Below are 16,744 nucleotides of genomic sequence, written 5' to 3' on the forward strand. Positions count from 1 at the left end.
ATGCGAGCTGCAGGCTCAGGTCTTCCCCACCCTGCTGCCCTCCCCCCAGGGGCCTTCACAGCCCAGCAGGTGGGATCTGGTGTGGGAGAGCAGAGAGGGGCAGGCAGGCTTAGTGCTGCCATTGGGAGCTCCATACCTGCTGCATTGTGATGGCAAGGCATTCCCCGTCGACCAGCAGCAGTAGGGGGCACAGTTCCATGCTGCTGCTGCTGCCAGGTGGGCAGGGGCAACCTTACCATGGTGGCTTGGCCAGCGTGGGTCTTCTGACAGTGGCATCAAGCCTGCCTTCCCCTCTCTGCTCCTGTGCTGGATCCGGGCCACTGGGCTGTGCAGGCATCTGGGGGAAGGGCATGGAGCCTTGAGCCCGCTGCAGGCAGAACGCATTCCCCACCCCTGCCCTGAGTCTCTGCTCCGGCCATGCCACTGTTGGGGGTTGAGCTGGGTTCCATGCTCCACTTCAGCTGCATCAGCCGCCACCTCCTTTGAGCGGCAGCCGGGGCTCGGGTGCTACTGTGGGGGGGAGGGGCTGCTCCTATAGCCCTGGCAGGTGGGGGCCCCCTCTGGTAGGGCTGGAGGGCAGGGGCAGGTAGTGAGTGAAGGACACTAGCATTGCTGGGGGAGGGGGTGGTGGGCTGTGGTTAAGGAGTGAGGGGCCCAGGGAGCTGTGGGTGGGGAGTGAGGGGCACCAACAGGGCATGGGGGGACTGTGGGTACAGAGTGAGGGGCACTAGCAGGGCCAAGGGGCTGTGGTTTTGGAGTGAGGGGAAACGGGATGAGCAGGGTTTCCATATCAGGACACTGGCATATCAGGGCTGCTTAGCACCACAAAGCAGTGGGGACCAAAGCCACAGCTGGATCCGCAGCCTGGTGAGCAAGGGGGGCAGGGGAGCACTGGTTTTCTATGGGGAAAAAAAATCAAACACTAAAATATATAGGTATTTAGAATTTATCTTATTATAATGATTGAGGCACTGGTAGGCCTCAATAAAACATTGTATTCATCTGATATCGTTCTATATAGTGGTGTTTTAATTTTGGAAAAATGTGGATTTTGGGGTTTTTAATCAGAATTTGCAGTTTTTAAACAGAGAAAACCAGGATCCCTGCTTATTATCATCTTGTATCCCTTTTGTGTTTTTATCTTTTAAACATTTTGCTTGGAAGACAATCGCCTCAAGACTATCATATGCTGAATGAGGATGGAGAGCTATGGCTGGTTTATGAAGGGTTAAAACAAGCCAACAGGTTACCAGACTTCTCCAAAATGACTTTTCTTTGCATTCTGCCTCCTAACTAACTGTACCCCTTGCTATGGGATTGCTTCAGCTGCAATGTTTCTTATCCACTAATAGTTCAAAAATCATTCATCAGTATTAACTTTATTAAGATTAGCAGAAAGCCTGGTCTGAGCCAGTCTACCTGTCAAGTCATATTGTTAAAATCTTAAGATGGCTCTAACAGTTAATACGTAATGTATTACAAGTGCTTAAGCCACACAAAAATGACAATATAAAAACCCTAGCATTCCTACAACTGAAATGAAGGAAGCTTTGTTACTTATCTGCCCCGTCGTACATGTGCATGGATTTTTCCGTATGTGCAAGAATTTTTGAGATGTTAATAGTGTTGTTAAAATCTAGGATTTTTAATTTAATTGTTGTAACTTCCCTGCTTTTGACCCCATATAACCATCCAGTGTCCTCGGAGAGAGGAATGCCAAGAGATGCATTAATTCAAAATTCACTCAAATTAGGAGTAAGTTTTCAAAATGGCAGGACAGTGTTCAAAAGTGTTTGCAAATTAAAAGATATGCAGTTATTGCAACATTTGCAAATGCATGTGCATGTTGCTAAACTGGCATCTGATTGGTGAAATGCACACAGCCTCTTGCAGTTACCCCTCAGTAACTAGCACATGTTAGTATTTGTGTGTTCCCATCCATGAAAACTTGTCCTGGAGTGTCTATAGTCTTCCATTTGTAATGAATCCTTTAGTGCAGCATTGTTGCTTTTAAGAAGTACACAATTACACATTCAAGTAGTAGCTGGCAAAGCAGGGACTTTGTAATGAATGCTATTCACCAATATCTTTCTTTTCCTTGCGCTAACAAGTCTTAAATGTAACCTTGTGTTGTCTATATGCTAAGAACTAACATGGAATAGGGAATGTTCTGCAGAGTGGGATTGGGGAGAGGTTGCTCTGCATCTTTTTCTTGACTTAGGATTAAAGCAGCAACCAAGTGTTAGACTTAAATGACAAAGCGCTGTCGGTAAATGACCATATATGCCTTCATCAATGCCACTGCTAGTTAAGTTGGCTGCCTTATGTATTTTTAAACCCTGAAAGTTTGTCTAATGTCAGTATTAGTGCCATTTCCTGTACATGCCCCAAAGAATGAATCATTGCATCGTGACACTGCCCTACAAACTTGAACTAATCCACACTCCTCTGACATAAGCAATTACTTATTGCTTCCATTTCATTTGTGCGGGATTTGAGATATCACTTTTCCCCACAAGACAAAGAATGAGTCAGTGGCAGAGCCAGGTAAAACACTAAATTTTTGTTTCCCAGTCCTGTACTCAGTGCTCCAGCTTACCTTCTTGCATTAATGGCAATCCTCTCTCAAAATGTCCATTGCATTTCCAAATGCCAAATTCAGCCAATATATGTTCATTTGCACTTGAACAGGAGTTATTCAAACATTTCTAACTGAGAAGAGTTGACAGTAAAACAGCTAATTACCATATGGGTCTAACTTAAGACACCAGTTTAATTTTAACTACTTAATGTGCTCTATTTAAACCTAACATGGCCTATTTAAACCTAACATCACCAGTCTATGGAGATTTACAGCTATATTAAGTATTAGGGCATGTTTTCAGTGTTACTGAACAGTGCTCATTCAGTTCTTGTTCAGAGGGAAGTGCTTAGCAAAGTCAGTGTTAGTTTATTCTCTCCCACTGTTTGAGAGTTTGAATACCATTTAATTTGATGGCATATTGAAGGGTTTAAAGAGTACTCTGTCTTCTTCATTTTTTCTTGCAAGTCAAAGCTTACATATTTATTTCTGAGCAGCAGTTAAAGCTTTGGACTCCTAGGGTGAGTTTGGGATGTGAATGCTAAATGTCTCTCCAATCCTGCTTGGTTTTTGCAGGCTTTTGGAATCTCAGCTTCAGTCCCAGAAGAAGACCCATGAGAATGAGCTGGAAGCTCTCCGGGGTGAGATTCAAAGTCTGAAGGAAGAGAACAATCGCCAGCAGCAGCTTTTGGCTCAAAACCTGCAGCTGCCCCCAGAGGCCCGGATTGAAGCCAGTCTACAGCATGAGATCACCCGTCTAACTAATGAAAACTTGGTAAGAGAAATGCCACTGCAATGTAACGACTTAAGAACATTAGGGAGAGAGGTCACCAGTGCACACATCCTCCCTAGTTTTCAAATGAGAATCTCCCAAGGTTGCTTACATGTATGCAGCAGCATTTTTCAAGCAAAGCAATTAATTTAATAGGGGATATGACTGCTGCCAGTTGACAACATTTCATCCAGGCATATGACACAGGACATTTCTCTGGCAGTAGCTCTCCAGAGTCCCCCTGCTATAATTCTACCACTGACTTGGAGAGGATTGGGCTGTTAGACATGTGATGGCACTCTTGTGGTTGCTGCCAAGTCATACCCAATAGAATGATGGCTGTCCCTGCAGCTCATATAAATGTTCCAATGGAACAATAGTATTACCTCTGGCTTGCACTAGATTACACGTATGTAGAATAATGTTAGGGGAGGATGCCCCTTAGTACACCCATAATGGGTCTGTAGCTTTCACTTTTTCCTGCGTCTCAAGCTATGTAAGTCAGGGCTGGATAAGAGTCAGTAGGCCAAATTGGGACCATACATCACTCCAGGGATTGCACTGCATGCAGGTGGGACCCAGCACCATGGGTTCTGCACACATCAAATAGAGCACAGAGGGTCCAGGGTGAGTGCGGCATGCACCATCCCTGCTCCAGTGTTTGTGTTGCATACAGTGCATGGGGTGGCATGGGTGTGCATTGCATGTGGCACCCCTCCAAACCAAACCTATATGCTGGCTCCACCATGCAGGTGGCCTGGGGCCTGATCAGGAGTGGCCCTGGAGCCAGCACCCAGGGCCATTTTGGTAGGGAGTCGCAGCATGCAGGGCAGGACTGGCCACATGCACTACACAGAGCACAGGGGGCCAGCAGGGGGCGTTATACTGCATGCAGTGCCACGCCAGACTGGCCCTTGCTGTCTCCATCACAGCCCAGTCCAGACCATCTATGGATCCAGTGTGCGCCCCAGACCTACCTCCTGTGATGTGTTTAGTGCCTGCGGCACTGAGTCCATCTCTTGAACTAGACCAGCTCTGCACACCGCATGTGGCATGCGAGGTCACTCTGAGACCCATGCATTGGATCATAAGGCTCCACAGGCTTGATCCAGCTTTTGGGCCATATGTTTGACACCCCTGATGTAGATCAACCATTGTGTTTTTTGCTGTCTGTTCATCGTGTTTCACAGCAACAACTGTTTCTACAAATGGGTACTTGATAGAAGTTTCCTGGCCAATTGGTGTTTTCTCCTTTGATCATTATTAGCATTTTGGGATGAATTCAGAAACAAATGAAACAGACTCCCCAGTTCCTCATCCTCTGTAGAAATGTGCTTCCTAGTACACAGGGTTCAAACAGGAAAATGGGGAAGTTTTTTTTCAGGATTCCTACTTTTCTTCGTTGAAGGTACTTGTTATAGTAAACTGCTCAGTGCTACTTCTAGGAGGAGAGAAGGCCTTCCTGGCTCCTCTGTTCTTAATACCTGAGATGTTTTCTTTTCTGTTTAACTATATAACAGCAGGTTAGGGGTATACTGTGGTACATGAGGTTTTGAGGAAGCTGAGAGATAATTCAGGTCATGAGCAAGAGATAATAATCTTGAGAATAAGTTAATGACTGAACGCACTTTACTAGTTTCTCAGCTGTAGTCTTATTCCTTAGATGCTAAAAGTTTTCCCACCTATACAGCTCCTTACCTCTGCTTAGTCTATGAGTCTGTGCTTTGGTATTTGGCTCTGAGAGCTACTCACTGCATTGTTGGCTTCTGGAACAACACACAGTCATAATTAAACTGGAAAAGAATTTTGTTTCTTTTCAAAATCAAGGAAGGGTATGTTCCTTATCACCATTAGACTTGCTCTTTAATATTCTCATTCTGATGTTAAAATGTAAAATCCATTTGGGATTGACTGCATTCTTCACTTTCCCTGCCTGTTGAAAAGAACTCACAGGTTTTTTAGATGTAATCTTAGGGTACTAACATATGTTGTATTCCCCTGGTCATATTGTAAACATTCATTGTAACCGTCACATGTCAGTCTTATTTTAGACTCTCAAAAGTACAATATTGCTGTAGAAATTTCCTTAGTAACTAGCACTTTGTCATTTCATCTCAACAAATAACTGTTGATGGGGGAGGATGGAAGGAACAGAAAGATATGACTGCCTGAAAAACGATGAACTGAATTTTGTTTTAACCTGATTTTATGTTAACATTGCTGGCTGAAATATTAGTGTCTCAGAGGAAAGGGGAAAAATACACTGTACCTATTTTTTCAGTATTATGAGGAGTTATATGCAGATGACCCCATGAAGTATCAATCGTACCGGATTTCACTTTACAAACGGATGATTGTATGTAGATCAAATGGATCCTTTTTCTCTGTTGTTGTGTTTGCTACTTCTGGAGCACTAACTGAAGAACAAGCTGGCTGCCTTCTCCCTTCTCCAAAGAAATCTTCTACAGACAGCTTCACAATATCCATTTCCCCTCTCGCAGCTTTCTTTTGTCAGTCTTCAGTGTCATATATGTAATTGTGATGTCTCTTTTTGATGCACAGTTTGTTACTAATATGAGTTTTGCAGCATGATCAAAGCATTTTAATATAAAATCCAAATGAGTTATGTGATGCTAAGATGCCTCACTTCCAAATTTGCTCTCTGCTAAAAATGAACTTCTAAAACCCAACTCTGCAAAATATAGGCCTGATCCTATAGGTGCACAATACTAGACATACAAGGCCTATTATTATGAATAGTTCTACATATGTCTATTTGTTAAAGGAACTTCTTACAGCTCCTCATGTTAATAAATAATTGTAGGACTGAACAGTCATTTGAAATTGTAAAATTCATCAATGATAAAGACAATGGAATCAAAACACTCTAGTTTTTTCTCTAAGGATATAGTTCCTCAACTTGGAAAAATAAATTCACTTACAAGATTTAATTTGTTAATAAAAAGAAGCTTATGACTATTTAGCTAGTTCAGAAGGGAATCATGAAGACACGTGTTTTCTGCCACCAAATTTGTTGCGGAGTTGAAGTTAAATTCCTTAAGTCAGTCTTCAGTCAATAAATGTGCTATTCTGTTAATGTTAATAGAAATATTATATCTAATTTTTCTATTTAATGGTGGTTGTTATGCTAAATATTTTTCACTTGCAGTACCTTAGCTAATAAACTCTCTAGGGCATAATTAAGACCAGTTTTATGCCTGCTTCCCACAAGTTGACAAAGATATATGTTAATATTTTCCAAGATATTTGAGAGAACTTCTGTGAGGGATGCTTCTGGTGAAGATGGCATGTGTTGCCTCATTAACATAAGGGAGTATTAAGTTTCAGGAAGAGGGTTGTTTTCTTTTAAATTGTTTTAATACACTTTATCTTACTTGACTTTTGAGCTTTTCTGCATTCACTTAGTCTTCAGAGGCTTCTGACAAATTATTAAAAACTTTTAAAATTAAAATATTCTTTATTATAAGTCATGCTGATAAAATGAGAAATGATAGCTGCCCTGAAGTACTTGCCATCTATATTAGGGACCACACACAAAGTGTAAGTTTAATTATATTACAGTAACATCAAAGGAGCCCCAGTCATGGACCATGATCCCATGTGCTAGATGCTATACAAATACAATATAAAAATGTGGTTTATGCTCCAGTCAGCCTGACCTCTATACCTAGAAAGATCATAGAGCAGATCCTCAAGGAATTCATTGTGAAGCAACTAGAGAAGAACAGTAATCAAGAACAGTCGGCATGGATTCACTAAGAGCAAATCATGCCTGACCAATCTGATTTCTTTCCATGATAAAGTGACAGGCTCTGTGGATGAGGGCAAAGCAGTGGGCATGGTATATGTTGACTTGAGCAAGGCTTTTGACACAGTCTCCCATGACTTCTTTAGCAAACTAAGGAAATACAGAATAGATGAAAATACTTAAGTTGGATGTATAACTAGTTGAATCATCATCAGTGGTGTACTGTGGGTCTCTGGTGATTGGGGCCCAATACTTGCATTTGCGCATGCCCCCCACCCTTCACGGCCAGTCTTGCAGGGGGAGGCGGGATTAGGGTTAGGTAAAACCGGAAGTGCTGCCAGGGGACTGAGTGCCTCCTGGAGGGCCCAGCTGGCACGCCTCCCCCCCACCCATTGGTACACCACTGATCATCATACTCAGTGAGCAGTCTGCACTGGCTCAGTGTCTAGGTAGGAGGAGGAGGTATCAAGTAGGGATCCCCAGGGGTCTGACCTGTTCTACTATTGTTCAACATCTTCATTAATGATTTGGATGATGTGATCAAATGAACACTTAGCAAATTTCTGGATGACAGCAAGTTTGAGTGGAATTTCAGATGCTCTGGAGGGCAAGGCCAGGATCCAGAATGACCTGGATAGATTGAAAAAATGGTCCACAATCAACTAGATAAGATTCAGCAAGGACAAGTGTGAAGTCCTGAACTTGGGACAGAATAACTGCATGCACGAATACGGACAGGGGAATGAAGGGTTTGGTTGCAATACTTCAGAGGCAGACCTGTGGGTTACAGTGGACTCATAAGCTGAATACGAGCCAACAATGGGCTCAAAAAGAAACGATAGCATCCTGGGTTGTATTACTAAGAGTGTCACCTGCAAGTCAAGAGAAGTGATTTTCTGTTCTATTCAGCACTGGTGAGGCCTCATTTAGAGTATTGGGTCCAGTTTTGGGCCCTGCACTTCAAAAAGGATGTGAACAGTTTGGAAAGAGTCCAGCGCAAGGTAGCAGAAATTATTAGGGGCCTGGGAAGTGAGACTTATCAGGAATGGCTGAAAGAACTACGGTTATTTGGCCTAGAAAAGAGAAGACTGAGGGGGGATTTGATAGCAGTCTTAAACTACCTGAAGGGTGATTATAGGGAAGATGGAGATGGGCTATTCTCTGTGGCTGTAGGGGACAGGACTTGGAACAATGGCCTCAAGCTCTGGCAGTGAAAATTTAGGCTAGAGATTAGGAGGAACTTTCTGACCATGAGAGTGGTCAGGCATTGGAACAGGTTACCTGGAGAATTTGTGTAATCTCCATGCCTGGAAACTTTCAAAAGCAGATTAGACGGAGCAAATCTGGCTGGAATGGTTCATCATGGGGGCTGGACTGGATGGCCTTGTGAGGCCCCTTCCAGTCATACCTTCCTATGATCCAATGACTTTGCAGTCTAAATAAACTCAATTACAGAAGGCAGTGGTTATGCCAGAGGACTACAACAACTATGTCATTTCTATGGTCAAGTTGAAAATAGGTCTTGTTCCCATTTTACCCCTTTCTTATTAAACCTATTCCACTTTCTGAGGATGAAGTTAGGTGTAAAGGCAGGTATAGATAATGCAGGAATAAAGGTCAGTAGTGGAGTTGAAGGAAATGAGTTTTATGCATCATTTGGCCAAGAGTAGAAAGAAAAAGAAAAGAAAGCATCAAGTAGATGCGTTTGCAATAAAACGTCTTCTCACCATAAGCACTGACATAGTTACCTGAGCATGTGCAAAACAGATTCGCATAAGAACAGTTGCCTTCATCATGTTGCAAGCAACTTGACGATACTTTCAATATTGATTGGCTTGAATTATAGGCATTGTACCAGCTTGCAATTTCCAGCCAGATGGTGGCACCACCTTTCAGCTTTTCTCACAGTCCTTTTTGTATTGCTCACAGTGCTGGTTTTGTGTCTGCTTCACATGGTATGAAAGTCTTCCAGTACCTGAATATTATCTCTTCTTTTGATTTCCAGGATTTAATGGAGCAACTTGAAAAGCAGGACAAGACTGTTCGCAAACTGAAAAAGCAGTTGAAAGTCTTTGCCAAAAAGATTGGTGAACTTGAAGGTATTTGTTATTTTGTTTGTGTGAGAGGGAAAAGATGTTATTTTACTTCCTGCTGAACTTAAGCTGTCCTGGCACCAACCCGAGCTATCCTGGCACTGTATATGTTTGGTGCCCATCCTTTGTGTGCACTGCATTAAGTAGCAACTAAGTAAATAAGGAAACTGAAACATAGTGGGAATTGTCTGCAGAGTAGGGGCACTATGTGATTCTTTTTAATACCATCTTCTAAAGCAGAGCTGTCCAACTGGCAGCCTGTGAGCCTCATGTGGCCTCTAAAGGGTTAGCGCACAGCCCATGGACTCCTGCCCCCACTGCACCCCTCCCCAACTCCTCTGCCATTGCTCCTGCTCCAGCAACCAAGCTCTTCAGGCTCACCCTTCCACTGCTGGCATACTTCCTACCCCTGTTCAGGGGACTGGGGCAGTGCAGTAGGGGAGGTCTAGGGTGCTTGAACATAGCCATGAGGTCTAGGGTGGTGCACATAGCCATGAGGCATGGGAGGTACTCTGCGCATGCAGCAGCGTGGAGCCAAGCTGTCTGCATGGCTGAGGCAGGTGGAGTGGAGTGGGGATTGCCCATGTGATGAGCAGCCTCCAGGTCTGCAGTCCACACCTTATACAGCCCCCCAGGAATGCAGCCCACGCAGCACATTGCTCCTAACTTCCTGAAAGTTGGACAGCTGTATTCTTAAAGCCGTGGTTAATTTTGATAGTTAAGAATGAAGGGGATGGGTGGTCAGCTGAAGGACAGAGCAAACTAAGCAGTACATGTGTCCTCTCTTTTTCCCCAAGTATAATATCTGCATCTTCATCAAGAATAAAATAATTATAACAGAGCTTGGCAGATATAAATGTCTGACCTTTTAATTTAAACATGGACTTCTATAGTCCTAGCATTGATCCCCTCTCCTTGAGGTTTTGTTTTAATGTTGATAGTCATACTTGAATGTGAATTTGGAGCAGTATAAACAAAAGTATATTTTATGGAAGTTAAAGTGAGTCCCAATTTTAAGATCCCAAGGCTGTTGAGACTGTGTGAATTTTAAGCATTTTAATCGCTTTTTAATTGCTAAAAGTGATTAATAAAAGTACAAGTGGAAGGATGTTTTTAAATTATATCTTGATACTAATCCTTCAGAAATTTTTTATGCATCTCTTCATTTAAACACGCTAACCAGTTTATTTGATAAGGCACTAAGATTCAAATTAATGACCTTTATAGACTCTTGTGCTTTCAGTATTGAAAAGTACTGCATTTAATACATTCAATGTTAGACAGTGAATAATAATCATATTTTAAGTAATGGCATCTCTTTGACATTCAGGCTGAAGTCTGGGGCTCTGTCTCCCTGCAAGAAAAGATCTTTAGGTTCACTTATCAGATTCATAATATTCTTAAGTGCTTACCTTGTCTTGAGATGCATTGAATTGATGGAAGTGTGGGTATGGAGTGGAAAATCTGCTGTTTTTTATTGAAATAAGATTAACGATAACAGAAACAGACATAACAGTAACATGTAGTAATCTTCTGCCACTGCACAATTTCTGTTTTCATTAAAACTATGCAAGCTAATCAGTGTCTAGGACAGTGACTCCCAGCCTTTCTTTGCTGCAACCCTAAATCTGACCCCCGCCCCCAGCACCACCAGCAGAACTCGGGCCAGGCCAGGATCACAAGGGTAGTGGCAGTGAGAGAGCCTCACAGGCAGGAGGGGCGGAGCAAGGAGCAGACCCCCTGCTGTGACCCTGATTTGGGTTATAGTTTCATAGTTTCTAGGGTCAGAAGGGACCTGAGTAGATCATCTAGTCTGACCCCCTGCCGTGGCAGGAAATAATACTGGGGTCAAACGACCCCAGCAAGATGTTCATCCAACCTCCTCTTAAAAACCCCCAGGGTAGGAGCCAGCACCACTTCTCCTGGAAATTGGTTCCAGATCCTAGCCAACCTGACCGTGAAATAGCGCTTCCTGATATCTAGCCTAAACCTGCCCTCTGCCAGCTTGTGACCGTTATTCCTGGTCACTCCTGGCAGTGCTCGGGGGAATAGTGACTCCCCCAATGCCTGCTCATCCCCCCTGACTAGTTTGTAACAGGCCACTAGATCCCCCCTCAGCCTTCTCTTGTGGAGGCTGAACAGGTTCAGGTCCCATAGTCTCTCCTCATAGGGCCTGCCCTGCTGTCCCTTGATCATGCGAGTGACCCTCCTCTGGACCCTCTCAATGCTGTCCACATCCCTCTTGAAGTGCGGCACCCAGAACTGGATGCAGTACTCCAGCTGTGGCCTGACCAGTGCCGCATAGAGCGGGAGGATCACCTCCTTGGACCTGCTTGAGATGCATCTGTGGATGCCTGGCAAGGTATGGTTGGCCTTCCTGACTGCCTCCCCACACTGCCGGCCCATGTCCATCTTGGAGTCAGTGATGACTCCGAGATCCTTTTCCGCCTCCGTGCTGACAAGAGGGGAGTTCCCCAACCTGTACGTATGGTGCCGGTTGTTCCTCCCCAATGTTGGGAGCCGCTGGTCTAAGTTATGCCTCCAGTCAAAAGAGTGCTACAGTCCCAATTTGTTGGCTTCTACAGACAGCTTCCTTCAAGCAGGGATGGCAACCTGCTGCTGCCCACATGTAGTAATCTTCTGCCTACTGTATGCTATTACAGTATTCCTAGTAATGACACCCACCCACTATTCCTTCCTCAAATAAGGATTCTCCCGTTTATATTCTTTTATTAACTCTCCCATACCCTTTTAAATAGTCCTTCTTAACCTTGTCAAGATGAGGCAAATAAAAAGCATAGCCATAATGTTTCTGTACTGGGTAACTAAATCCTACTCATTCCTGGATGAGATTGCCTACAAGAAAAACCAAATATGGGGTCAGTCCCTGCAGATTAAATAGCTTAGCCTATGAAAATGTTTCTGAAAATATTGTTCTTGTCTGTGCCACACGGAGAAACTAATTTATGTAAGTGTTAGATATGAAACAGTTTGTAGCACCATTTCACTTACTGGAACAAAGACAAATGTTGAAGAATGTTAGTATTTTGTGGTGTGAGTAACAGCAAATCCTCCAATATAAGCAAGTATGTGATTGAAGCTGCTTTTGCCTCTTGCACTTCTGTGGAGGAGAATTCAGCAAATCAATGCTAATTCATTGTTCTGGATTTCTATCAATAGTGTAAAAGGACTGTTTCCCATCATTGCACTGGGATCACTGGCAGGAAGGTTGAGATATATAATAATAAGTATTGACCAAGTACTTCCACTTTTCAGCAAAGGAAGAAAGTATTCCTAAGTTGTTTTTATCAGGGAATAAGCATCTTTGCTCAATGGGACTTGCTTCAGTAGGTGTTACAGTAAGCCAAATAAGAACACTCCTTGATTATACAACATTGGTCTTGATTAAGGACACAGGAATTTCTGACATGTAAAGGTTGCACTAAAAAATATTTCTCAGTTGCCTCTTTTTTCCCCCTCATACAGTGGGCCAGATGGAGAATATTTCACCTGGACAAATCATTGATGAACCTATTCGTCCAGTTAATATTCCACGGAAAGAAAAGGACTTCCAGGGAATGTTAGAATATAAGAAGGAGGATGAACCAAAACTGATCAAGAATCTTATTTTAGGTAAGTATCTTCCCCATTTGCAAAAGACACTATATAGGGACATATGATTTACCTGGTAACTGATTGATTTATTGTTGATTTTTCAATTTGGACGGTGTCTAGGTTACTTAATGTTTTAGAGGAAAATGAAATATCTTAATGAAGTAATCCAATTGTGTAATTCTTTATTGTAACATTATTTCACTTCTTGGTTAGATATTGACAGTATCTTTTTTAAAACATAGTTTTAACAGGCCATTTTTTCGTGATTCAATACCTTTGTCAAAAATTTTTTTTTACTGAGTTTTTATTACCTGCATCTATGCTGATTAACTGGAGAGTTATATTTGCCAAACATGATACTGTCCAAGGAGTTTAGACTTAATAAAAAACTGTTTGTTTTATCCCAAGATCTGAAACCACGGGGTGTGGCAGTCAATCTGATCCCGGGACTACCAGCCTATATCTTGTTCATGTGTGTCCGGCATGCTGACTATCTTAATGATGATCAAAAAGTGAGGTCACTGCTAACTTCTACTATTAATGGCATCAAAAAAATATTGAAGGTTAGTTTCATTTGTTCTGTAGAAATTGTTACTTGAAATCTGCTTTTACTTTTTGTCTTCTTTTAAGAAAAAACAAAAAACTCACTGATTTGGCTCTGGATTTCTAATCAGTAAGACCTTCTCACAGATAATTGCATGTCTCAAAAATGCAACATTATCTATCTGCAGATTATAGCTATAAACAGAATTTGTTTCACAATATACTGTCATCAATTCAGTAAAATATATTTTAGAATAACCTTAGTTTGATCCTCAAGACCCTATATACCAGCCTCTGTACAAATGTAACTTCATGCACATAGTGACTTGTACGTCTGGTTGTTTTTCATAAATCCCTCCCAGTCCTCCAGAACACTAACCAAAGCATTTTACTTGCTGTGTTGGTTGGGAGATTCACTGATCTGTATCTGTGTTTGCAGCTCATGTTAATGGCAATAAATAACTGCTGAAGTCTATGATGCCATAAGCTTACTAGAAAGATTTAGGCTAGTGATGGCATGTATCCAACATTAACACATTTAAAGATTTTCCTCAAGGTCAGTGGTTCTCAATCTTTTTGGAATCAAGGCACCCCCCTAAATTTTGTGAATAAGTGACACCCAATTTCAAAAATGAATTTATACATTACAGTGCTTACCTCCTAGTAGTGGGGATGGGGATTGATCAGACGGGCAAACCTGAAGTTGCACTTACCTGCTTAGTTTATCTGCTCATCTCCTAACGGTGCCCTGGCACCCTGGTTGAGAATCACTGCTCTTGGTAGTTTCTCCATGCATCGTGGAGATTTTCAGTTGCTCTACAAAAGCTACCATGAATGTGTAAGATATTTAAGTAATCTATACCTTTGGAAAAGGCTTAGTAAACATCAGTTGTACAGATTTTAAGGCAACATATGTGGGAAAACAAAATGTATATCAGTTATGGCATATGGTATGGAAGGTTGTGAATTTAATTTTTCTGGAGATATGTTCTAGATTTCAGAAAGGATACTTAACTTTTTAATGGTTGTTTTCTCTGGCTAAGGTGACACCTATGAGGTTTACCAAAACTGCTGTAAAGTGGTAGAGAAAAGCCTTAAAATTCTGCATTGTTTTCCATTATTTCTGCTGCCTGTATTTGGTTGTACTAACCCTGGTAATGCTGTCACATGACAAAAGATGTTTTCATACAATAAAGTACATAATAAAAACAGTCACTTTGATTGCAGCTTAGTTCATGCTGTGGGAGAAAAATGTCTAAGAATATAAACAGATAAAACGGGGAGGGGAAATAATATTTGGAGCTCTACGAGTGTAACAAACAATGGAGGTCTATTTTAATTAAATGACTTCTTTAAAAAAGATCTTTCAAATAATGTTGCTGAAAAATTAAAACTAGCCTTGTCATTACTGTACTGATACAGCTAGCAGGACAAAATAGATCTATGATATTAATTTTTATTTCTGTTCTTGGTACAATTTTCTTTTTTAACTTGGCCTATCAATCTGAATTCAAATGTGTTTGTTTTTGCCCTCAGAAAAGGGGGGATGACTTTGAAACAGTTTCCTTCTGGCTGTCTAACACCTGCCGATTTTTGCACTGTTTGAAGCAGTATAGTGGAGAAGAGGCAAGTAACTCCTTTTAAAAATATATATTACTATATGCTGCACTTTAAATCTTTCCCTTTAATTCACTCTTTTGTTAAAATGGGTGCAGCTCTTATAAGGGCACTAAATTTTCAGCTCCAATAACCTGGATTCTGATGCGTCTTGGCTTGATAACTGTTGAAAGTATGAAGTGAGGTCACAAAGCTATTGCATTGTTTGATTGTTCAAAGCTGATCAAGAGAGGCACAGGGTAGCATAGTACAGGGATTTATAGACCAGAATGGGATTGTACAGTGTCCACAGGACAGTTATCAATCCTTTATACTTTTCCCCATCACAAACACAGCTCCAATATGTGTTCTCATTAGATCTCAAAGCTGGCACATCTAGGCTAACTTCCAGATTTTTTTGACAGTAATGATAACAAGTCAGTAGGTGGTGCTACTGATCTACATCATGATCTAGCATCACAACGAAGGGCACTGGGTTGCTGCAGGTCTCCATTTTCAGATTACACAAAATAAAGATTCTCACTACAATTTTTGATGTTTAAAAAGTTGTGGCATTCCCTGTAAAGGGATATATAACCCTTAATTCTGCTGTGATTGACAGATTTCAAATATGTTAACCAAGTTCTGCCTATCTTATTACATCCTACAAATTTATCTGGGCATTATAGGAGGGATTCTGGCCAGAATGGGCCACCTTAATTCTCTGAGTTTGAGTGGGAGAAATACCTCACCTGCCAAAAAGCGGGCAGAGCCAGATCCTCCATAAGATTCTTGAAGTTTCAGGGCAGAAGACAGACATCGTGCAAGAGACACCCAAAATCCATGTCCCAGTGCTAAGTGTGAGGGGAAAAAACAACTTTCAGATTAAGTGTGTTAAGGGATCTTAGGGAAGCTGTAAGTATCTTTTTCAAAAAAGTATTATTTGCCCATAGTGTGATTAAAATATAAATACTACTTTTATATAAAATATAATATAAAACATAAATGCATTTGCTCCCGTTGTATTGTGAATTCAGGGGTTTATGAAGAATAATACACCTCGTCAGAATGAACACTGCCTCACCAATTTTGACCTGGCTGAATACAGACAAGTGCTGAGTGACTTGGCAATTCAGATCTACCAGCAGCTTGTCAGAGTGTTGGAAAATATTCTGCAACCAATGATTGGTAAGACAAAATTCCTCTAAATTTGCAACTGGGATAATCAAGCGACGTTTTTGGCTTTTTTAGCAATGAGAACGGTACTGTATGAAATTTTACGTGGTACAATTTTATATTAAAGAGCCCTACAGTACTGTTTGTAGGTGACAAGCACTGCAGAGAAGAAGAAATCAGGTAAGAGGAAAAGCATAACTATCCTATTTCCTTTGACGGTGACAGAATAGGTGGATGTACCTCATAAACAGGGATCCAGGTATTCCATTTCCCATGGAAAAAACTGTGGATTTCCCCTTTTAACCAAGAAAAGCATGGATTTTTCATTTTAATGGAGAAACATGCAGATTTTCCACTTATGCAACAAACTCTCTGCAGGCTGGCAGAGTTCCAGCCTGCAAGGAGCTGGAAGGAGCAGGAGGAGGGCAGTCGGGCTGGGGGCACTGTGTGTGTGCATGCTCACACGTGCACATGGCCACCAGGCAGCCCGGAGAGCAGCTCCCACAGGTAAGTCTGGTAAGAGGGGGGAGGGGGATTGAGACCCCCATAGAGAGGAAGCGAAGGACAGATGGAGGGAGGGAGGGAGTTGGGCAGGGCTG

At 42.0% G+C, this 16,744-nt stretch overlaps 1 protein-coding gene across 10 annotated transcripts in view; it reads left to right on the top strand.

Annotated features, from left to right (window-relative positions):
* The window catches only part of MYO5A (myosin VA), a 193,418-nt gene that overhangs the window by 166,312 nt on the left and 10,362 nt on the right, over positions 1-16,744 (top strand). For 3 of the 10 annotated variants that reach the window (XM_019533553.1, XM_019533556.1, XM_019533554.1), the window contains 8 exons: positions 1,165-1,245; positions 3,158-3,356; positions 5,635-5,709; positions 9,128-9,221; positions 12,702-12,848; positions 13,239-13,393; positions 14,910-14,999; positions 16,007-16,157. In XM_019533553.1, coding sequence (XP_019389098.1) covers positions 1,165-1,245; positions 3,158-3,356; positions 5,635-5,709; positions 9,128-9,221; positions 12,702-12,848; positions 13,239-13,393; positions 14,910-14,999; positions 16,007-16,157 — 992 coding nt within the window. The remainder of the gene's footprint in view (positions 1-1,164; positions 1,246-3,157; positions 3,357-5,634; positions 5,710-9,127; positions 9,222-12,701; positions 12,849-13,238; positions 13,394-14,909; positions 15,000-16,006; positions 16,158-16,744) is intronic. The other 7 variants (XM_019533557.1, XM_019533558.1, XM_019533561.1 and 4 more) reach the window with 3 other exon arrangements.

Source organism: Crocodylus porosus, unplaced genomic scaffold (assembly GCF_001723895.1).
Source record: "Crocodylus porosus isolate Cpor-Errol unplaced genomic scaffold, CroPor_comp1, whole genome shotgun sequence".
NCBI lineage: Eukaryota > Metazoa > Chordata > Crocodylia > Crocodylidae > Crocodylus > Crocodylus porosus.